The 22,764-nt window shown below is 46.0% G+C and overlaps 1 protein-coding gene across 1 annotated transcript in view; it reads left to right on the top strand.

Annotated features, from left to right (window-relative positions):
* The first annotated feature begins 631 nt into the window (after positions 1-631).
* Positions 632-22,764, top strand: part of MROH7 (maestro heat like repeat family member 7) — a 41,266-nt gene continuing 19,133 nt past the window's right edge. Inside the window, exons 1-11 of the mRNA XM_055586950.1 lie at positions 632-1,930; positions 10,891-10,964; positions 12,130-12,213; positions 13,104-13,183; positions 13,492-13,621; positions 15,666-15,761; positions 16,384-16,488; positions 16,701-16,836; positions 19,795-19,907; positions 20,312-20,488; positions 20,834-20,988. Coding sequence (XP_055442925.1) covers positions 700-1,930; positions 10,891-10,964; positions 12,130-12,213; positions 13,104-13,183; positions 13,492-13,621; positions 15,666-15,761; positions 16,384-16,488; positions 16,701-16,836; positions 19,795-19,907; positions 20,312-20,488; positions 20,834-20,988 — 2,381 coding nt within the window. The 5' untranslated portion in view covers positions 632-699. The remainder of the gene's footprint in view (positions 1,931-10,890; positions 10,965-12,129; positions 12,214-13,103; positions 13,184-13,491; positions 13,622-15,665; positions 15,762-16,383; positions 16,489-16,700; positions 16,837-19,794; positions 19,908-20,311; positions 20,489-20,833; positions 20,989-22,764) is intronic.

Here is a 22,764-nt window from a genome sequence, read left to right as displayed (position 1 = left end):
GTCTAGTATTCATGGACTTCCTACTGTGGACTTAGTATTACGTTAGGTGCTGGGGATGCCCCAGGGACTAAGATGTGCATCAGTTCAGTTCAGTTCAGTTCGGTCGCTCAGTCGTGTCCGACTTTTTGCGACCCCATAAATCGCGGCATGCCAGGCCTGTCTGTCCATCACCAACTCCCGGAGTTCACTCAAACTTATGTCCATCGAATCGGTGATTCCATCCAGCCACCTCATCCTCTGTTGTCCCCTTTTCCTCCTACCCCCAATCCCTCCCAGCATAGTTCTCACCAGTGTCCCCACTCATCTCTAGCAGGGGCTGGACCACTAAACAAGTCATTGGAATAAAGTGCCGTGTATCATTTGCTTGGAGGAGTAGGATCAGCGAGGAGAGTAGGGGGAGGTTCCAGGCCAGGGAAACTACATTTAAGGACTGTGAGCTGAAAGGGAGTGGGGTGTGGTCAAAGAAGGGAACACAGAGTATGAGGCTGGAGCTGAGAGAGCTGGGGGAGAGCCATGTAGGATGGAGCTGGACAGGTGGGCTGGGCGTGGTCATAGAGGTCATCCATGGGGAGCCATGGAAAGGTTTCAATAGGTGAGGCTGAACTTGCCTTTTCCCTCTCTCAGGAGCACTTCAGGGAGCTCGACAGTCAGCTATTGGACAGGAGGGGGCAGTGGCACTGACAGACCTCCAGATCGGGCATGGCCTTGGGTCCAGGGACTAGTCTGGTCCTCTGTGAAGACGCGAACATGACACCCAATCTCAACTCCACTGAGGCCCCCGGTTTAGGCTCTGGCATCATCTCTGGGCCCAGCCTGAACACAGACCTTGTTGCTCTCTTGAATCCATCCCTGAGTCCTGGCATGGCTCTTGTTCCAGACCTTAATCCAACTCTGATTCCGGTCTCAGAGGAGGCCCCTGGCCTGGAGTCTGATAACACCCCCAGACCCGATGACAGCAGGTCCACGACTCCAGGTTCCCTCCAGATCACTGCTGCCCACTCTGGTGAAGCCCTGGCTTTGGATTCCAATCACCTCTCAAGGCCTAACTCACAGGGGACCCTAAGTCCAGCCTCAAACCTCATTCTGAACCCCCACTCTATGGAGGCCCAGGGTATGAGCTCGGGGAGCCATGCTGGGCCAAATTCGGAGGAGGCTGTCAACTCCCTCTCGAGCAATCTTTTTGATTTGGGTCAGAGCAACTCCAATCCTTCCAGGCCTGAGACAAACCCATTTTTAAGGCCTTATTCCAAAGACTCCCTTGTTCTGGGCCACAGCATCTCCAGGCCAGGCTCAAAAACTCTCCTTACTCCAGCCTCAACCCCTTTTCTGGATCCTGACTCCAATCAGCTGCTCGGCATGGGCTCAGGGAACATATCCAAGCTGGACCTGAACGCGGCTTCAGGTTCTCCTGAGTCCCTTATGCAAGACACGAACGAGACCATCACTGTGGTTTCACATAACATCTCTGGATCTGTTTCAAAAAGAGCCTTTGGTGCAGTCTGGAACACAAGTTCCAAGGGAACCATCAGCGTGGCTTCAAATGGCAACCCCAAGTCTGATTTGAACATGACCGTCACTCAGGCTTCAAGCTTGACCCTGGTTCCTGGTTCCAACGACGACATCAGCCTGCACTCCAGCACCCATGGACCCACCTCCACCCTTTCACCACCCTCGTGCATGACCCTGATCCTGGGCTCCAAGGAGACTCTGAGCCTGGGTTCCAGCCTCATCTTCAGCGACACCTCCACCCTGACGCTGAGCAGCCAGCAGGAGTGTTCTGAGGACAGCAGTATCCACACCATGCCTCTGGAGGGGACTCTGGAGAGCTGGAGTGAGATGACTCGTGTGGAGGTGGACCAGTTCCCACCGGGGCTCCCCACCGGCAACACCACGAATAAGGACTCCATGGCCTTCCAGAGCATCCCTCAGGGTGAGTAAGGCCAGAGTGCCAGCCCCAGAGAGGACACCGACCTGGAAGAACTCTATTCAGATTTGTAGGGCAGGGAGGGAAGAGGAGAGGGGAAAGGAAGGACACAGCATGTAATGGATAACATGCAATACATTAATTATACACGGGAGATCTAGTGCCCAGCCCCTGCCTGCTGTGTGACTTGGGACGAGCTACTTAATCTCTCTGAGCTTCAGTTTTATTAACTGTAATATAATATTCCATATAATGATACTTTATTCTGTACAAAATTACAAGTCATCTAACTATACCTTCTTTTCTTTCTTGATGAATTTCAGGTCTGGTTTCTCAGGTCAGAGTTTGACCAGCGGAGCAGGCAGACTTGAGTTTTTGAGGTTCCCACCTAAGTGAAGCCTTGGGGTCCTGTCTGGAACCCGTGACTCACTTTTGATGTGCAAGAGTTCTGTAAATGAATCCATCAGTTTTTGATGTTGTAAAGATCTTTTCCCAGTTGTTTATATCTCCAAATATTTTTATTTGCTCATTTACCAATATCACATTGCAATTTTAAAAAATTACCATGGCTTTACAGATATGCATTCATATCTGAAAGAATCCCTCTTTAAAGTTCTTAAAATTATTCCAAGGACAACAGCCTCCACACCATGCCCTGGAGGCTATTCAAACACCCTCATTCTTCTGTATACATTTTAAAATACATTTGTCTAGGTCCTCAAAAAATCTCTCTGGCATTTTTATTGGAATGTTATTAATATATCCATCTGTTCAAGTGAAATGGAGTGAAATTGGGGTTCGACTTCATTCCTTTACTTGTGGAGTCCAGTTATTATTGTGATCTAATTCACATACTATACAATTTACCCATTTAAAGTACACAGTTCAATGGCTCTTGGTATATTATATGATAAATCTTTTAAAAATTGTAGTAAAATATATATAACATAAATCTGCCATTTTAAACATTTTTAAGTGTTTAATTCAGTGGCATTAGTCACCTCACAATATTGTGTAAAGTTACCACTGTCTGTCATCCCAAATAGAAGGTCTTACCATAAAGTAGTAACTCCCCATTCCTCTCTCCCCAGTCCCACGTGAACTCTAACCTGCTTTCTGTATATGAATTTGCCTACTCTTGGTAACTCATGAAATGGAATCACACAGTTGTTCTTTTGTATAAGGTTTACTTAGCATAACATTCATCTATGTTGTAACAGGAATCAGTACTTCATTTCTTTTTGTGGTTGGATAGTATTCCAATGAATGTACCACATTTTATTTGTCCATGGACGAATATTTGGCTATGATGAATAATGCTGCTATACACATCAGCTCAAAAATCTCTGAATCCTTGCTTTCAATTCCTTTAGATATATACCTAGGAGTGAAACTGCTGAATCGTATGGTAATTCTTGTTTAGCTTTCTGAGGAAATACTAAATTATTTCCCATACCAGCTGTACCATTTTGCATTCCCTCCAACAATGTACAGAGATTCTAATGTACAAGGGTTTCTATTGCTGTACTATTAATTTCTCCTTGCCAGCACTTTTTATTTTTGTTTTTTTTTTTTTTAGAAAACATTTTTATAATAGCCATCCTAAAGAGTGTGAAGTAATATTTCAATTGTGATTTCGATTTGCATTTCCCTAATGACTAATAAATGATGTTGAACATTTTTTTAATATGCCTATTGAACATTTGTATAATGTCTTTTACCTATTTTCAAATTTGGTTGTTTTATTTTTAATTTTGTGGCCATGCTACACAGCATGTGGGATCTTAGTTCTCCGACCAGGGATCAAACTCATGCCCCCTGCATTTGAAGCATGGAGTCATGATACTGGACTACCAGGGAAGTCCCAAAATTTAGTTGCTTTTTGTTGTTGAGTTTAGGAATTCTTTATATATTCTGAATATTAATTCCTTATCAGATACACAATTGGTAAATATTGGCACCCATTCTGTGAGTTGTCTTTTTATTCTCTTAACATTGTCCTTTGATGCACAAGTGATTAATTTGATGAGAATCAATTCATCTACTCTTTTATTGTCTGTTACCTTGGTGTTATGTTTAAGAAATTTTTGCCTTTGTTTATACTCCAATACCAAAGAATGCTCAGTTGCACTCATCTCACGTGCTAGTAAAGTAATGCTCAAAATTCTCCAAGCCAGGCTTCAGCAATACGTGAACCGTGAACTTCCTGATGTTCAAGCTGGTTTTAGAAAAGGCAGAGGAACCAGAGATCAAATTGCCAACATCCACTGGATCATGGAAAAAGCAAGAGAGTTCCAGAAAAACATCTATTTCTGCTTTATTGACTATGCCAAAGCCTTTGACTGTGTGGATCACAATAAACTGTGGAAAATTCTGAAAGAGATGGGAATACCAGACCACCTGACTTGCCTCTTGAGAAATCTGTATGCAGGTCAGGAAGCAACAGTTAGAACTGGACATGGAACAACAGACTGGTTCCAAATAGGAACAGGAGTACATCAAGGCTGTATATTGTCACCCTGCTTATTTAACTTATATGCAGAGTACATTATGAGAAACACTGGACTGGAAGAAGCACAAGCTGGAATCAAGATTGCCAGAAGAAATATCAATAACCTCAAATATGCAGATGACACCACCCTTACAGCAGAAAGTGAGGAGGAACTAAAAAGCCTCTTGATGAAAGTGAAAGAGGAGGGTGAAAAAGTTGGCTTAAAGCTCAACATTCAGAAAACGAAGATCTTGGCATCCGGTCCCATCACTTCATGGGAAATAGATGGAGAGACAGTGGAGACAGTGTCAGACTTTATTTTTCTGGGCTCCAAAATCACTGCAGATGGTGACTGCAGCCATGAAATTAAAAGACGCTTACTCCTTGGAAGGAAAGTTATGACCAACCTAGATAGCATATTCAAAAGCAGAGACAGTACTTTGCCAACAAAGGTCCGTCTAGTCAAGGCTATGGTTTTTCCTGTGGTCATGTATGGATGTGAGAGTTGGACTGTGAAGAAGGCTGAGTGCTGAAAAATTGATGCTTTTGAACTGTGGTGTTGGAGAAGACTCATGAGAGTCCCTTGGACTGCAAGGAGATCCAACCAGTCCATTCTGAAGGAGATTAGCCCTGGGATTTATTTCTTTGGAAGGAATGATGCTAAAGCTGAAACTCCAGTACTTTGGCCACCTCATGTGAAGAGTTGACTCATTGGAAAAGACTCTGATGCTGGGAGGGATTGAGGGCAGGAGGAGAAGGGGACGACAGAGGATGAGATGGCTGGATGGCATCATTGACTCGATGGACATGAGTCTGAGTGAACTCTGGGAGTTGGTGATGGACAGGGAGGCCTGGCACGCTGCGATTCATGGGATTGCAAAGAGTCGGACACGACTGAGCGACTGAAGTGAATAACTATTTAAATAAAATATAAATAAATAAAAATTTCTTTTAAAAAAACAATTTGTTTCCTAAAGTAATAAAAACAAACAACATGTAAAAAAGAAAAGAATTGTATTTTTTGAGCTGAATAAAATGGAATAATTCTGTAGTCTGAAAAATAAGAGAAATTATTGCCATATCCAATGTCATGAAGATTTCTCCCTATGTTCTCTTCTAAGAGTTTTATAGTTTTAGCTTTTAAGTTTAATTTTTGAGTTAATTTTTGTGTACAGTGTGAGGAAGGGGTCCAACATCATTCTTTTGCATGTGGATATCTAGTTTTTTTAACACTATGTATTGAAAAGAGCATTCTTTTTCCACTGAAACATCTTGGTACCTTTGTCAAAAATCAATTGACCATATATATAGGGATTTATTTCTGTTTTATTCCATTGGTCTTTATGTCTGTCTTTATGCCAGTAACACACTGTTCTGGTTTCTACAGCTTTGTAGTAAGGTTGAAAGGAGGAAATAGGAGTCTACCAACTTTGTTCTTTTTCAAGATTGTTTTGGCTATTTAGAATCAATCTTTGTGTTTCAGTAGGATAATTTTATCTGTTTGTATTTTTAAAAACAATGTATTTTCAAACTGTATTTGTCTTTGAAAAAGTTTTCCAAGATATATAACATGATGTAAAGTGAACTACTAATTTTAAGTGTACAGCTTGATGAATATTTACATACATATACACACTGGTAAATCCCGCCCAGATCAAGACCCAGATCTTTATCGGCATCCCAGAACCTTCCCTTGTGATCCTTTCCAACCAATTCCCCTTCTCCTGGGGTTGTTCGTTGTTCAGTTGCTAAGTCATGGGCTGCAACGTGCCAGGCTTCCCTGTCCTTCACTATCTCTTGGAGTTTGCTCAGATTCACGTCCATTGAGTCAGTGATGCTATCTAACCATCTCATTCTCTGCCATCCCCTTCTCCTTTTGCCTTCAATCTTTCCCAGCATCAAAGTCTTTTCCAATGAGTTGGCTCTTTGTGTAGGGTTTTTCAGTCTTGGCACTATTGATATTTTGTGTTAGACAGATCTTTGTTGTGTGGGTGTGGGTGGGGGTGTATTGGGGCTGTTCTACACATGTAAGATGCATCCCTAGACGCTGCAGAAGATACTAGTAGGAACATCCTCCCACACAAGTTGTGACAACAAAAGATGTCTTCAGACATTGCCAAATGGCAAATAGGGGTCAAGATTGCCCTCAGTTATCAACAGTCACAGAAGGAACAATTCTTCAGATTTGTATCACCATAGACTAGTTTTGTCTGTTTTTTAACTTTCTATCAATAACTACTGTTGTTTATACTGTCTTGATTCTGGCTTCTTTAGCCCAACATCATGTCTAGTGGATTCATCCGCAGTTGCATGTGTCGTAGCTGACTCTTTTTATTATTCTGGAGTATTCTATCTTATGAACTTACCACAATTTGTTGATTCATTCTGATGGACATTGGAATCTTTCTACTTTTTGGATAATATGAATAAAGTTACTTTGAACCCTTTTGTACATATTAGTGCAAAGATAACTCTTTTTCATCTAGAAGAAGAATTTCTGGGTCATAGCAAAAGCACATGTCCGGCTTTAATAGATACTGCAAAGTTTTCAAAGTGGTTGAATTAATTTACCCTCTCACATGTGAGACTTCCAATTGCTCAACATCCTCACAGACATTTGGTAGTCAGTTTTTAAAGTGTTAGCCATTCTGGTGGGTATCTAATGCCATTTCCATGTGATTTTCAATGGCATTTTTTGATGATTACTGATGTTAAGCATCTTTCAATATGGTTATTTTCAGTTTGTATATCCTTTATAATGAAGTGCCTGTTCAAGTCTTCTGTTCATTTAAAAAATTTGTGTTGTCTTTTTCTTATTGGTTTGTGGAAGTTCTTTATATAATCCTGATATGTGTATGCAAAGGTTATGAAAATAGTGTTATATTTTCCTCCATAAGTTTTACAATTTTGTCTTTCACATTAAATTTATAATGCATTGTGCATTAATTTTGGGAAACAATTTGACAGAGGGACTTAAAAGGCTCATTTTCCCCCCATGTGAGTATCTAATTTCTCTGGACCATTTATTGAAAAAAACCATAATTTCCCCCACTGTGTTACCTTGAGGTAAATCAAGTGACTGTGTATGTGTAGGTTTATTTTTGAACTCTTTCTATTCCTTCGTTTGTCTATCCTTAACCATTGCCTTTAATTACCGTGTTTTAGAGTAAGTCTTTATATTTAGTAGTGAGACTCCTCCACTTTGTTGGGATTGTCTATTTGTTCTTTGTCAGGATTGTCTATTCTAGGTGCTTTACTTTTCCATTTTAATTCTAGAAACAGCTTGTCAATTTCCATAAAACTAAGTATAAATCTGTTAGATTTTCACTGAAATTTCATTGAATCTACAAATAATTTATGTAGCATTGTCTTCTTTTTTTTTTAATTTAATTTAATTTTATTTTTAAACTTTACATAATTGTATTAGTTTTGCCAAATTCTATATAATATGTTTCTGGGGCTTCCCTATGGCTCAGTGGTATAGAATCCACTTGCCAATGCAGGAGAAAGGAGTTGGATTCCTGATCTGGGAAGATCCCACATGCTTCAGAGCAACTAAGCCTGTGCACCACAACTATTGAGCCTGTGCTCTAGAGCTGGGGAGCCGCAACTACTGAGCTCAGGTGCTACAACTACTGAAGCCCATGCTCCTAGAGCCTGTGCTCAGCAAGAAGAGAAGCCACCGCAATGAGAAGCCTGTGCACCGCACCTAGAGAGTAGCTCCTGCTCGCCACAACTAGAGAAAAGCCCGTGCAGCCACAAACACCCAGCACAGCCAAAAATAAATAAATAAACAAAAAGCGAAATGGCATCTAGATCAAAAAAGTGAATTAGATAATACTGTTTCCAACCCATAGTTCATTTATATTTAATATAATTATGCATAGTTAAAATTTTTTAAATTTTTAATTGGCCTATAGTTGACTAGTAATCGTATTCTTTATTCTGCTTGCTCTATATTTCTTTTTTTCTCCTTTTCTGGTTTTTGGGTTGCTTTTCCTCTCTCTTTTCTTCCTTATTTGTGTGGAAGTTATATACTGTTTAAAGTCTGTTACTGATTCTCTACAAACTACAATGTGTATATTTAATTAATCACAATGTCCAAACTAGTCAATGCATTTATCTTCCTCCCAGATGATTTAAACATGTTAACCTCATTTAACGCCTCCTTTCCCATTTATATGCTCTCCTGGTAATGTATGTTAATTTTATCTTTTCTTTACTCTATGAACATTATTATTATTTTATGCAGTTAATGTTCTTATATTTACCCAAATATTAACCTCTTTTTTTTTTTTTTTCATTTGCTTGTTGCATCTCAGACCTTCATCTGGGATTAATTTCCTTTTGGCTGAAGTACACCCTTTTGCTTTAGTGAGCTCTGCTGATGCAAACTCTTTCCATTTTTACTGAAAATGCCTCTATTTATCCATCATTCTTTTAAAAATTTGAAATAATAAAAAACTTGCAGAAAAGTTGAAAGTACAGTATAAAATGTTTTTCTGAATTGATAAGTTGCTAAATGATACCCTATCAATCTTGAATTTGCATGTGTTTCTTATAAAAAAGGATAAAAATTAACCATCAAAATCAGGAAATTAACACTGATACACTGCTACCATACAATCCTTAGGCTCCATTCAAATGTAACCAATTGTCCCGGAAATACCCTTTATTAAAAAAGGATCCAGGTCAGAATCATTCATTGCACTTTTATGTCTCATCTGTTTTGTTTCCCTCAGCCATCAGATCTTCCTTGACTGTCACGCCCTTGATACTTTGGAAGATCATAGGCCAGCTGTTTTATAAGATTTGCCTAATTTTGGGCTGTCTGATGTTTTCTCATGATCGGATTCATGTCATGCATCTTTGGTGGGAATAGCATAGACATGATGCTGGGTTTTTCTCGCTGCATTCTATCTGGTGGTGTATGATTTTGATTTGTTCCATTACTGGTTGACTTTGATCACTTGAGTTCAATGGTTGCTGCCAAGGTTTTCCACTATAAAGTCATTATTTACCCCTTTGTCATAAATATGCAAAAAATACTAGAGAGATCTTTTGAAACTATGTAAATATCCCATTTCTCATCAAATTTTTCAATTTAGTTATTTCTTTTTTTATATTAGCATGGACTTATCATTTCTTGGTTTACTCGATAGACTATATAATCTGTCGTTACCATCATTTATTGTGATACTGAAGCTTTCCCCTGTTTGACCAAGGAATACTTTTTGAGCAAGCTTTTACGTCTTTTTGACATATCCTCACGGTTTTTGGGCTCATTTCCTTGTTTTCTGGTACAAGATGTCTCAGACTCACCTGCACTTTCTCTGCCCGAGTCCTAGAATCACCTCATTCTCCTCTTTGTTCCCTTTAGTGGACAAAGGTGCTTAGAAGAAGCCAAGGTTTTAGTGCTGGCTGTATTCACTACCACCGAGATGTCACTGTTGACTCCATCCTCCAGTAGCCCCGGAGGCTGGTGACCAAGATGTCCCTGAAGCTCCAGGGTCTCTCTCCTTGGGCTTCCCCTCACTGCCTTAAGTCAAGGACTCTATGGGCCCTGCTCAGCCAAGTGCCCACACTTGGACCAATCACTGTAGCTGGGGGCATGGGAATCTCTTACTGAGCAAGCATGGTTTCCAGATCCACCTTTATTCATTTGTGTGTTTATTGAAGTCTAGTTGATTTATAATATTATACTGATTTCAAGAGTAAAGCCCATCCTTATTTGAAGAGGGGTGATGGGTGGGCCTTGTAGCTTCACCTACCTATATGAAATGAATAGCCTGCAGGGAAGACAGAGGCTTTGCCACCAAAAGAAAGATGAGGAATTGTGGGGCTAACAAAATAGCAATTATCTATTAGGTTGGCTGAAAGATTCATTCAGGTTTTTTCGTAAGATGTTATGGGAAAAGCTGAATGAACTTTTGGCCAACCAATACTATAACAAGTAAGAGTTTAATTATAAAATGTGATAACAAGCAAGAGAAGAGAACTGAATGATGCACGACAGGATCACAGTGGGCCCTCCATTACTCTGAAGGTCAGGGAAGGCCGCTCTGAGGAGTGGTGGGCAAGCAGAGCTTGTCCTCTACCTGGGCAAGGGGGTGTGACAGTGCAGAGGCCCAGGTAGAGGAAAAGAGCTTGTGCAAAGGCCTGAGAGCAAAGCCTGCTGGGCCTGGAAGGAGGCCAGCATGGTGGGAGCATGGTGAGTGAGGGGAGAGTAGGGGAAAGTGAGCTGCGGAGGTGGGCAGGGGAGACTGACCCGGCAGGGCCTTGAAGGCGCTAATAAGGATGCGAGCCTTATGCTCTGGGACACGGGGTGCCCCTGAAGGGTTTTAGGGATAGGGGCCCAGTCTGGCTGCTGGGGAAATAAAGCTTGAAGGAGCCCCATGGGGAAGGGGAGATGGGATTCTGCTGCACTGAATCTTTACCCTCCCTCTTCTTTCCTCAGTGGAACTGCGACATGCAGGAGCCTTCGATGAAGCAGCCTCATGCCTGGTGGAGGTGCCAGGGCAGAGAAATGATCGTGGCAAAATGGCTCTGGTATGCTTCCTGCCAAACCACCCCCCCTCCGCCACCGATTTCCTGGGATGCCCTCTCCCTTCACCTCCCACTCGACCCTCAGCATTTCTCTTTTCTCTGCTGGATTCTTCTCTGCTCTGTGGCTTTATTACTTTATCTTATTTCTTGTCAGTCTCTCACACTGGAATTCATTCTCCATAAATCAGGGAGTTTTGTCTGTCTTATTCTCAGCAGTATTCCTAGAATCTAGAGCAGTGCCTGGCACATCCTAAGTGCTTGATAACAGTTTTTTTTTTTTTTTTTTTAAAACAACTGAATGAATTGTGAAGGTCTCTAAAAGGGGAATGACCCTTTTCAGGACACAGGCCCAGCCCAGGTCTTGGCCATGTAGCAGGCCTTGGGAGGCCAGAGAAAGCCAGCATCTTCATGATTTGGTGAGGGCCAGTGGGAGAAGACTCGACAGGCTGGTAGTGAGTGTAACACATGGAATGTGAGTGAGCCTAGTTGGCAGACAGCGTCTGGAGCAGGGCGCCCGCCCAGGCCAGGCCATACAACCTGTCTTCTGGCCAGGTGGAATGGGAAAGAACTTGTAGCATCTTTAAACCACCACACTGCCCATCAGATACACTTGTTTTGCTTTCTTTACTATATATTTTGTCTCTTTCATGTTTTTTTTTCTTCTTCTACCTTAAGATAAAGAGAACTAATAGATTAATGGGACATTGGTTAATGTATTCCCTCTCCAGTAGCAGAATGCCATAATCCGACTACTGGGTGTCCTTACAAAGGGTAGATGCTAGAAGGCCCTCACGAGGTATCACTAATGATGATATTTCAACTTGAGGTGTTGGAACCCTTTCTGTCCCACCAGCTCCTGCCTCTTCTTCCTTAGTGGACAGGTGCTTTACAATCTGAACCTGAAATCTGGTCTTCCCCCAAACCTGACCTCCAGGGATTATCCTCAACCTGCTGCCACTACCATCTTCTCCAATCTTTACCACCCTCCCCACCCCGAGTTCCCTTGCGGTTTCTCATGTCTCTTGAGCTGATGCTGGGGGCTGGCAGCTGGGGGGGAACAGGCAGCTTGACCGCAGGTGGCAGGTGCAAAGACGGGGTGTAAGGGCAGCCCCAGGGCTAGGCTCCGCGTGGCTCTCACCCTGTGGTTTTGCCCTCTACTGCCCCTGAGGTCGGGAGTGCCCTCAGCCTCCAGAAGAGCCAGAGTGTGCTGGACAAGGAAGAAGAGAAGAAGACCCTGATGAAGAAGATGATGGTGCGCAAGCAGCTTGCGGATCTGTGGCATCAGGGTGGTGGGGAGCAGAAGTCCTGAGTCCACCCACTGATGAAGCGGGGTTGGGGTGGGGTGGGCAGAGGACATCAAGGCACAGATACTTGGGCCTGGGTCTCAGCTCCACCCTGAACTGCCCCCCACCTACCTTGAGGGAGCTTGGCCAAGTCACTTCCTTTCTCTAAATCTCACTCTTAATATCTCACAAGTGACTGTAATAAAAAACCTGTGTCAGTGGAGGACACAACCCAAAGGTTAGTTCACTCTAAAATCTTAGGCCCCTGGGAGCAGTCATTATTATTTTATGTGTTATTTCCCCCCACGGTTCTTCTGATGGGGGAACTTCTGAAGGAACTTTCTTTTTCTCAGCTAAATGCAGTCACTTCTCAGTTATCCACCCAAGTGTCTGGGCTGGGACAGCCACTGAAGTTTCCAGAATTATATCAATAGTTAGCTATAAAGAGAGAAAAAAAATCTGTGCCTCTGATACTTTCATTTAATTAACATTAATTGAGCACCTACTGGGCGTTGGTGTTAGATCAAAAGTGAGAAGTAACCGGAATTCAACTGGACCACTTTCAAGGGTCATGCACAGTGTTTGGGGGCCAGTCCATGGTTTAGACTTCCCTACCACAGGGCTGCTGAAACAGTTCTTGCTGAGCCCTGCATGTGTGCAGCAGGTCAGGCCCGTTCTGAAGGCCTTGAACTGGGGGCTCTGGACCGGGTTAGAGCTGTCAGCTGGCTCCCTCCACTGGAGGCCAGGCAGGGAGTGGAGCCGGCCCAGGCTGAAGAGTGGCCCCATTCCCTGAGAAGTGGCTGCTGGTGGTCTGTGGTGGCCTGCCCCCCTCATTGACACCTCCATGTCCCCCATCCAGAAGCAGATCCAGGAGGAGCCGCTGGATTCTCTCATGAGTTCCGTCCGCCAGCAGGCCATGGAGACCCTGACCCAGCTGAGGTGACCTCGGCCCGTTTCCCAGCCCTCAGCCCCTTTCCCAACCCTCAGGCTCTGCCTATATCTTCAGAGGCCTCTCTGCTGTGCGTGGCCCTTTCCTAGTCCCAGGCCTTTTCCCTTCCCCTTGCCCAGGCCCTGCTGGGGCTATCTGACTTGTACGCCACCACCATCCTCCTCCCTACCTCATTTTGCCCTTCTGTGGATCTGAATCTCAGCCCTTGTCCCAGCCCTGCACCCTTCACTTCCAGCCTCCAGCCTCCAGCCTCAGGTGCCCCCTCACGCCATGCCCTCACTTTCTGTCTCTTCCCCAGTCATTCCCAGCCTGTCCTGGGTTTGCAGGAACGGTCGGAGCTGGTGAACACGTGCGTGAAGAGTGTGTTCTCCTTGCCTACCATGCAGGCCATGCAGGAGAAAGACCAGGCCAAGGCAGATGCCTTACAGGTGAGGCAGGGCCCTCCCAAGCAGGGCCTTGGGGCCTTTGTCCTCAGAGGGAAGCACGTCCCTGGACTCCCAGCAGGGAGAGGAAGGGCATTATGAGAGGTAGATTGGAATCTTCAACCTCCTACTTGAGCAGCTTGGGCCATTCACCTCCCTTCTCCTGGCCTGAGCAGGCACTTGATAAATATTTGGTGAATGAGTGAGTCTGTGGAATAAAGGACCCCTCATCTGAAGCATTGTCTACTTTGAGCTCTGCCCCATGAGAAGGATGTTGGCGGATGTTGGCGTGGCTTAAGAGGTGGCCAGGATTAAGAAGAAAAGGCCTGAGGATTGGGCAAGTTTGGGTTGAGGCCTGGAAGTGGAACCTCAAGGGGCTCTCATGAGCACCTTCAACCCCCCGCAGGATGGTCCCTGGAAGAGTGATCAGAGGAGACCCTTCATGTGGAATGGGGTCAGTGGGGGAGGTTAGGGAGAGAGATTTCAGCTCTGGGTGAGGCACATGCATACATCCTTTTATCCAGCAAATTTTAACTAATACCTAATCCAGAAGTACAGGGCTGAGATACTGTAGGGCTGAGGGGCAGATTCTCAAAGTATCATGCAAATAAATGCAGAATTACAACAGTACTTGGTGCAAGCAAGAAGTACATGATACTATTTAGAGCCTGAAATGGAGGGAACCTGACCGTGTTGGGGTTCAGAGGTTGTAATGCTAGAGGTGAGAGGTTTAGAAGAGTTAACTAGCTGAAGGGGGTGGCAGAAGGAAGAGCGTGAGAGGCCGAGGGAACGGCCTGTGCAGCAGCCTGAGGACGGAGAGAACATGATGACTGCAAGGGTGATAAGGAGGCAGAATGGCTGGAGTCCAGAGGGTGAGGTGAGAGAGCAGTTGGAGCCAGACCAGCCACAGCGTGATGGCTCTGAGTCTTGGAGGTGGTGCACTTGAGAGGAGACCCAAAGGGGAGGCAGGGATGGGTGGGAACAGAGCCTGCAGCCGTCTTGTAGTACCAGGCCAGGCCAGCAGAGGTCAGTGCTGCACGGTGATGGACTGCAGATGGGCAGGTAGGAGGAGGGAGTTGGTGAACAAGGCTTCCTTGGTGGTTGTGGTGTAAGCCTGGTGTGCTCAGACTCAGAAAGCCTGGAAAAAGACGACCTGGAAGGAAGATGTGGAGATGATGGGAAGAAGAGAGGCAGGGAGAGAGGGCCTCAAAGACACCCCTTAGCCTTGTGTGGGTGTCATGCCTGCACCCTCCTAAGACAATTTCAGGACTGTGGTGTGACTGGGGAAGGAACAAACAACTGGGGAGGAGAGAGCTGACTCCTGGAAGGGGCAACTTAGAAAATCTATTTGGATCTAGGAGTGGTAATTTTAAAAAGAATCAGAACACTTCCTTGGAGACAATAAAACAAGTAGGGCTGGTTGTCCATTGATCTAGCCCTCACGGTTCTTGAGCATTTTCCCACCCATCTTCTCATGTTCTTCACGAATTGAAACTTTGGTTCTATGACCTTGGACAAGTGTCTCTTCCCGGTGAGTTCCCAATGCAGAGGGCTGGGGTTCAATCCCTGGTTGGGGAACTAGATCCCACATGCTGCAACTGAAGAAATAAAGATCCCGCATGCCACAGCTAAGACCAGGCACGGCCAAATAAATAAATAGTTTTTAAAGAACATCTCCTTATTTGCACAATGAGAAAAACACTTTGAGGACAAAGTGATAGGGTTGTGCCAATCATGAGGCAATCACCTGGCCTGTGGTAGATTCTCTGTAATTCTCAGTAGATTCTTCCTGGGCCTCTGCTTCTTGCCCTTATAAGCTAAGAAGTTCACGGATAATAATTACCAGTTTCTCCATAAAGAACCTGTAACCCATGGAGGGGAAGCCAGTTGCCCAATATCACACGTCAAGGTTAGTCTCACATGGTGGGACCAGAAAGCAGCACTCTTGGGCTTGAGTACCCCTTCCTCCCCTGACCCACATCAGGAATTGCCCAGGGTTGGGGTCTGCCCCAGAGGCTCCCTAGTGACTTGGTCCTCTTCCTGTTCACAGATACTTTACTGTCAGACCTTGGATGCCCTGAAGACACTTCTCAATGCCCTCTTTGTTGAGGACCCCACTCCTGCAGGGCTGAAGAGCATCTTGGAGGTGTGGGGGCAGGGAGGAGAAGAAGGGTGGAGGAGGATGGGGAATTGACTCAGGAGAACTGGGGCTGGGGGTCTGGACCCAGAAAGAGTGATTTGACTTCAGGATGTAATGTTGTGCCAGATTTCTGCTTCCCTGCCCCTCTCACTAGAGAAGGAAATGGCAACCCACTCCAGTGTTATTGCTTGGAAAATCCCAGGGATGGGGGAGGCTGGTGGGCTGCCATCTGTGGGGTCGCACATAGTCGGACATGACTGAAGAGACTTAGCAGCAGCAGCAGCAGCCCCTCTCACAGGTCGTGTCCCAAACTCCTTCTTCACCCTCTCCCTCTCCCTCATACTCCTGCAACTCCTGCGATAGCTGCCCCCATATCCTTGCTTTCTAAATTCTTGTCCTTATGTCTCTCTCCTATCTTCAAGACTCTCCACCTTTCTTCTCTCTCCCATTGACCTCTGTCCTCCCTCTGGTCTTCCAGTTCTGTCCTCAGCTTCTGGACCCCATGTGTCCCTATGCTTTAAGAAGAGGAGGAGGGCTGTGGTGGGTTGGTGAAGGCTGGCCTGCCCATCCAGTGGGGCAGAGGCTAGCATCCGGCTCGTAGCTCTGAGTCATACCCTTCTCCCCACAGCCTCTGGGGCCCTGGATGAACTCTGGGAAGGCCCACGAGAGAGCACGGGCTGTAAAAAGCAATGTCTCTGTGTTGAACCACGCACTTCTGACCCTGCCTTTCCTTGTGAGTGGCTCTTGGAGTGGGGAGGGGAGGACTGCTAGGGAGAATGTTCTCGGCTCTGAGGGAGCCCATGCATCCGCCCAGACATTCCTAGGTGGTCCTCACTCCTCAGAGGATTCAGCTCTCCAGGCCAGGCCATCTAGCTCTGTTCACCGTTTACTGTATAGCATTATTGAACCTATAAGTCTCAATCCCTAAGATTATGACACAAACAGATGTCCTCGGGATTCCCGGCACTGGGGCTTCTTCTGGGGAGGCTCATCATTCGCATCGGGGATCCTGATGAGGAGATTGGCCGGGAGGCTCTGGACGGCATTACCATCCTCTACACCATCTTGGAGCTTCAAAAACGTAAGCCCTTTGGAGTGCCTCTAACACAAGGCTTTTGAGCAGGTACTCAGCCTAGGAATTGAGTGGACCCTTGGCAACAAGGCACTGGTGGGAGATGGACGAGACCAACGCAAAGTTCAAAGGGGTCTGGAAATCAGTGTGAAGTTTAGTCCCCACAGAACTAGGAGACAGAGGTGACAAACACATTTTGATTTAAGCAATGCTTCTATATAAGCCTCTTCTTTTCCTTCCTAGTTTAATTTGTGATTCTCATTTTCACACTCCCATGCCACCATGTGCAGCCAGGAATGATAGCCCCAGTGTCCTGGTTTTTGGTCTGTCTTCCCTGTTAGTCTATAGTTCATTTGAGTCTGTGTCTCCTTCACCATGGTGTGCCCAAGATCTCGCCCTGGGCCTGGCACATGGTGGGTGCTCAGTGAACATGTATCAGATGAGTGAACAAAGAACAGGTCCTGTCTTGGAATCTGGAGTGGCTAAAACCTGTAGATGGGAGAACATCTCTGAAACAGCTGCGGGAAGCGAGTGATATGGTAAGGGCTGACACAGAAACCCAGCTGGCACTCGCTGCCCCTAGAGGTGTGCACTATTGACTGTTACTTGCCTCCCCCTTCCCCCAGAGTCTCAACCCTGCTCCAAACCAAGGGACCTTGGCCCATTGTTTAAAGTCCCCTGGCTCTGGAAGCAGAGTGACCTGGTGGGTACCAGACCTAGCTCTGGCCCTTCCTGGCTGTACAAATTCAGGCAAGTACTTTTCTTGTTGAGGCCTGGGTTTCCTCATTTGTAAAAAGGACACAGTAGGATGCAAACCACAGGCTTTTTGGAAGAGTAAATGAGATCATATGTGTAAAATGACCAGCTCGTTCCACACATCATGGGCCATCCCTCCCCATCTTATTAGTTTCAGTCTTTTGGGATATATATGGTATCCCTGCTCTTCTTGTTTTCTAGCATCTGGGGCAAAGATTTAGTCCCTAGGAGACTTTCCCTTCTGCCCAAGAGCCACGTATATCTTCTGAGTGATGGATAAAGGTGATATAAGTCATGTTAATGTTCAGTCTTGGGGACAGGAATAGTATACACTCGATTGGTATTGCCAGATTTAGCAAATAAAAATACAGGACACTCAGTTAAATACAAATTTCAGAAAAACAGTAAGTACCTTTTGGTATATTTAAGACATACTTTTGCTAAAATTACTGGTTTATTGGAAATTCAGATTTAACTGGGTATTTTGTATTTTATGTGGTGACTCTAAGGATAAGTTCCCACTGTTAGATTCTCAAGGAGTGATTTATCCAGGCCTCTGGACTGTAGGAAGCAGCAAAGCTAGGATTTGAACCTTGGTCTGCTTGATACTAGGCCTCCCAGGTAGTGCTAGTGATAAAGAACCCACCTGCCAATGCAGGAGATAACAGGAGATGTGGGTTCAGTCCCTAGGTCTGGAAGAACTCCTGGAGGGAGGACATGACAATCCACTCCAATATTCTTGCCTGGAGAATCCTATGGACAGAAGAGCCTGATGGGCTACGTCCATGAGATCACAAAGAACTGGACATGACTGAAGTGATTTAGCATGCACGCACATTGCCTGATATCAGGTCTCAAGCTCCTTCCTTTTGCAGACAACCTGCTTGCTTGGTCTGTATGCTATTCTGCCTCAATGACCCTTCCTCATGCCCACGTCTTGTATCTTGTACATGCTGAGGAATCCAGGTAGGACCACCACAAGACTCAGGAAATGTGCCTAAAATGTGTTTCCTTCAGTAGAAAATAAGGATCTCCAATTTTCAGGCACTATTCTAGGCACTGGGGACACAGAAGGAAAAAAAAATTAATTCAGTAGTCCTCCTGTTGAGCTTATCTTCTTGTTGTCAGAACACAATGAACAAAATAAACAAGTAATATATATAGTAAGTCAGATGATGATGAGTATAAAAGAAAGAAGAAAAAAATAGAAAAGGGAGGTTGGGAATACCAGGGGTAAGGGAACTGCAAGTTTAGAAAGAGGTGTTGCCACACACTCAGCAAAAGTGGAAAAGAAAATTCACTGGCAAGATGTGAAGCCACTGAACTCTCACACACTTGCTGATGGGAGCATAACCGGTCCCCACCGTGGAGAACTTTCGGCAATATCCTCTAAGGCAGAACCTCTACCCACCTTGGGACACAATTTCACTTTTAGCTTGTTGCTGTTGTTGTTGTTTAGTTGCTAGGTCATGTCTGACCCTTTTGAGACCCCGTGGACTGTAGCCCGCCAGGCTCCTCTGTCCGTGGGACTTCCCAGGCAAGAATGCTGGAGTGTATTGCCCTTTCCTTCCCCAGGGGATCTTCCCGACCGAGGGATTGAACCCATGTCTTCTGTATTGACAAGTGGAATCTTTACTACTGAGCCACCTGGGAAGCCTCTGCTTCTAGCTACATGCCTACAAAAGGCATGGACTAGATATAATAGAACATTCATATCAACACTATGTATAATAGCTGGAAACAACCCAAATATCTATCAGAAGTAGAACAGTAGACCAGTAAATGGTAGTATATTCATACTGTGTAAAGTTGTACAGCACTGGGAATGAATGAACCCACGCGGCTTGCAACAATGTGGGTGAATCTCACCCACATAAATGTTGAGTGAAAGCAAGACATAAAGGATAACATAGAGAAGGAGTCCATTTATATGACGTCCAACAGCAAGGAGCTCTAATCTGTGGATTTAGAAGTCCGAATAGGAGTGAGGGAGGGGGATTATGGCCTGAAACAGGGGCATGGGAGGGCCTTCTGGGGTTGTTGACTGTGTTCTGTTTCTTGACTTGGGTGAGAGCTACCTGGATGTGCTCATCAAGAAGATTTATCATGCTGGTTACCTATGATTTATGCACATTTGACATCCATGTTTAGCAAAAAGTTAAGAAACAAAATAGGTAGTTAGGTGTCACTGAAAAGGTTCTTGTTTTGCAGGAGCCAGAGATAAGGAAGAGACCAATAAGAAGGAGCTGTATGAGAGCAACAAGCGTTTCCTGGGGCCCTACAACCCTGTCAGCCCATGCCAGAATATTCTTCGTGTGATTGCGGTGACCACCTGCTACCCACTAGCCCTGGGCCTTCCTGGGGGATGGGGACGAGGGAGGAGGGGCAGCACCAGCCTTCTCCAGTGCTGCCTCCTCTCCTTCCAGCCCTCTAGGCTCAATCCCTTTTATATTCCTTTACATGCCTTCCTCAACCACATAGGTCCATCCTGTGGGCTCCCCACCCCTCTGGTCTGTGCCATAGTATGTGGCACCCAGTTCTGGGGGCGCAGGGGTCATGTCACCCCCTCTTTTTGTCACAGTTCATCAAAGGGTTTGACACTCAATGATTAACCGAGTATGTGGTCCCTTTGCTGACCTCTGCCCATGTCTGGCGGCAATTGTGCATTGATGCAGGTCTCACTCCGGGTCTGCCTACGTGTGTCAGGATCTCTCTGCCTTTGTTTCAGGAATTCGGAGATTTCCTGGGGCCCCAGCAGGTAAAGGACCTGCTGCTAGCAGCCTTGGAAGGGCTGAAAGGTGGCTCTGAGGCTCGGGAGAAGGACTTGGGGGAGATGATGCAGCTAGCCTCGGAGGTCACGCTCAGCTCGGTGCTGGAATGGTACCGACACAGGGCGCTGGAGGTGGTAAGGCCCCCTGGGGGCAGGGGCTGGGTTGGGAGACCCCACAGGGCTCGCTAATCCTGCAGGTAGGGCTGGGTGGGTGGTGAATGAGTTCTAGATGCTCTCAACTTGCTTATCAGCCCCCAAGGGCTCAACTGTCTGGTGAGGGGTGCGGGAGGGCAGTGAAGACAAGCTGTCTCCAGGGAAGGGGCAGGCGCTCTGCCTGCCTGTCTCCCCACTTCTCCCCTCTGTGCCCTCCTCTTCCTCATCGCCCTCTTCTCCCTCTTCCCATCTCCCTGCTCCCCTATCCCGCCTTGGCTTCTCCGCTTGGCCCTCTGCCTGCTCCCTGGTGGTCTGGCTGTGCCCCAGATCCCAGAAATCATGCATGGCATCTATGTGCACCTGAGCCACATCCAGGAGCCGCGAGCCCGCGAGGTGGCTCTGCTGCCCGTCTCTCTCCTGGCCAGCTCCTTCATGACCGAGGTCGTCATCGCCCTGCTCATGTGTCCCCTCCCACTGGACAGGTACCAAGTGATGGGTGCTTCCAGTCACTGCCTCTCAGAGAGTTGATACAGCCCCCTATTCCGGGGCTGGGAATCCCTCCTTCTACCCAGGGGAGTCCCTCGCCCGCCAGTGGTCCCTCTTCCATGATCTATGTTGCTTATGACAACCCTTAAGCCCTTCCTGCCAGGTGTCTGTGCTGAACATTTATTTGTTTTCTCACAAGTATAATAACCCCATTCTACAGATAAGGAAACTGAGGCTTATGGAAAGTTTCTAGCCTTAGGAACCTACTGAATAAGCAGCAGAATGAGGACCTAAACTCAGATCTGACCAACCCCAAGCCCAGAGCTCTTCAATGATGCCATGGGAAAAAGAACTAAATGTTGTTCCTAACTCTGCCTCCAGATGCTGTGTGGTCTTGGGTAGCTTTGTTGCCCTCTCTGGGCTTCAGTTTTTCCCCATATGTAAAAGGAGAAAATAACACCCACATTCTCACCCCGAATGGGTGGGCATGATCAGTAAAGCAGCCAGTCATGCTGAGTGCATGCCCTGTGCTCCATGTTGTCAGCCTTCAGGGAGCTCTGGTCTGATGGCAGAGGGGACTGTGGCCAGATGGTGATCAGCTTGTGGGCAAGAGAGACAAATCTGGCTGCTCCAGGCTCCTGGCCCAGGAAATGCTCCCACACCTCTGAATGAAAACAAGGCAGAAGTGTGTGATCCACGTCTTAAGGCGGTTGGTTGAGAGTGAATGGAAAAGAATTATGCAGAACTGTGCAAGTGGGGTGCACTTCTAACCAGGAGACCTGGTGTCATTCACAGAAATGGAGAGCAGTGCAGGAGTGACACACTCCCATCTCCCACCCGGAAGAATTTAACCCTTTCTGGCTTCACTGCAAGCCAGGGAATTTTCTTCTTAGAGCCACTAAACATTCAGACTCAAGACTGCCAGGACCACATCTGACTTCAGTTACTTCAGGAGGATGTAGGACAGGGCGGTATCCTTACAGCAGCCTGTGCAGGAGGATTAGACAGAGCTGGGATGAGATTTAAGGAGGCCTCGCTCGCAAATGCCACTCCTGTGCATGCCTGAGAGTGAGGACCTCCTTAAATGTAGTGCCCTGGATGCCTGACTTTCCTCATCCTAGTATTGGCCCTGGGCCTCCCAGTTGAAAGATGTAGGTGCTACCCTGGCTTAAGTGGCTTGGGCTTTAAAGGAACTCGCGTCTCTTATAATGACTCTGTGGACTTTGCCTCCCAGATTCTCACAGGGACAAGCCCAGTCGCAAGAGTCGCTGCACCCTGAGAAGCTCAATGCCGCAGCGTCCCCAGTGGTCCTTAGAGTTCATTTGCAGTTCTTTTTCACCCAGACACAATTTACCAATTGGGTCATTTTTACCATAAGCAATGTTGCCTAGCAACATAGTTGACATACTATCTTTATCAAGTTTCCAGGGGAACAGAGCTGGAAAGTTAATGGAAGGTTCAACTCTTAACCAGATTGAGGGGTGAGGGGGGGTGGTGGTGGAAGGTTTTTGTTAACCCTTTAGTGCCCTGGGCTGTCAGCACTTTTCACCTCCCCAGGATAGAACCTATAGCCTGGTGCGGGTTAATCCAGATGCTTTTCCCTGACTGGTATACCACCTTCTTTTTTGTTTTTAATTTTTTTGTTATTTTTTTTTTATTTTTGGCTGTGCTGGGTCTTCGTTGCTGCTCCCAGGCTTTCTCTAGTTGTGGTGAGCTGGGCTACTCTCTAGTTCTGGCACTTGCGGCATGCAGCATCTTCCCAAAATGCAAGG

This window comes from Bubalus kerabau, chromosome 6, assembly GCF_029407905.1.
Source record: "Bubalus kerabau isolate K-KA32 ecotype Philippines breed swamp buffalo chromosome 6, PCC_UOA_SB_1v2, whole genome shotgun sequence".
Lineage (NCBI taxonomy): Eukaryota > Metazoa > Chordata > Mammalia > Artiodactyla > Bovidae > Bubalus > Bubalus kerabau.
The sequence above is the reverse complement of the archived record's forward strand: the minus strand, read 5'-3'. Positions and strand labels throughout refer to the sequence as shown.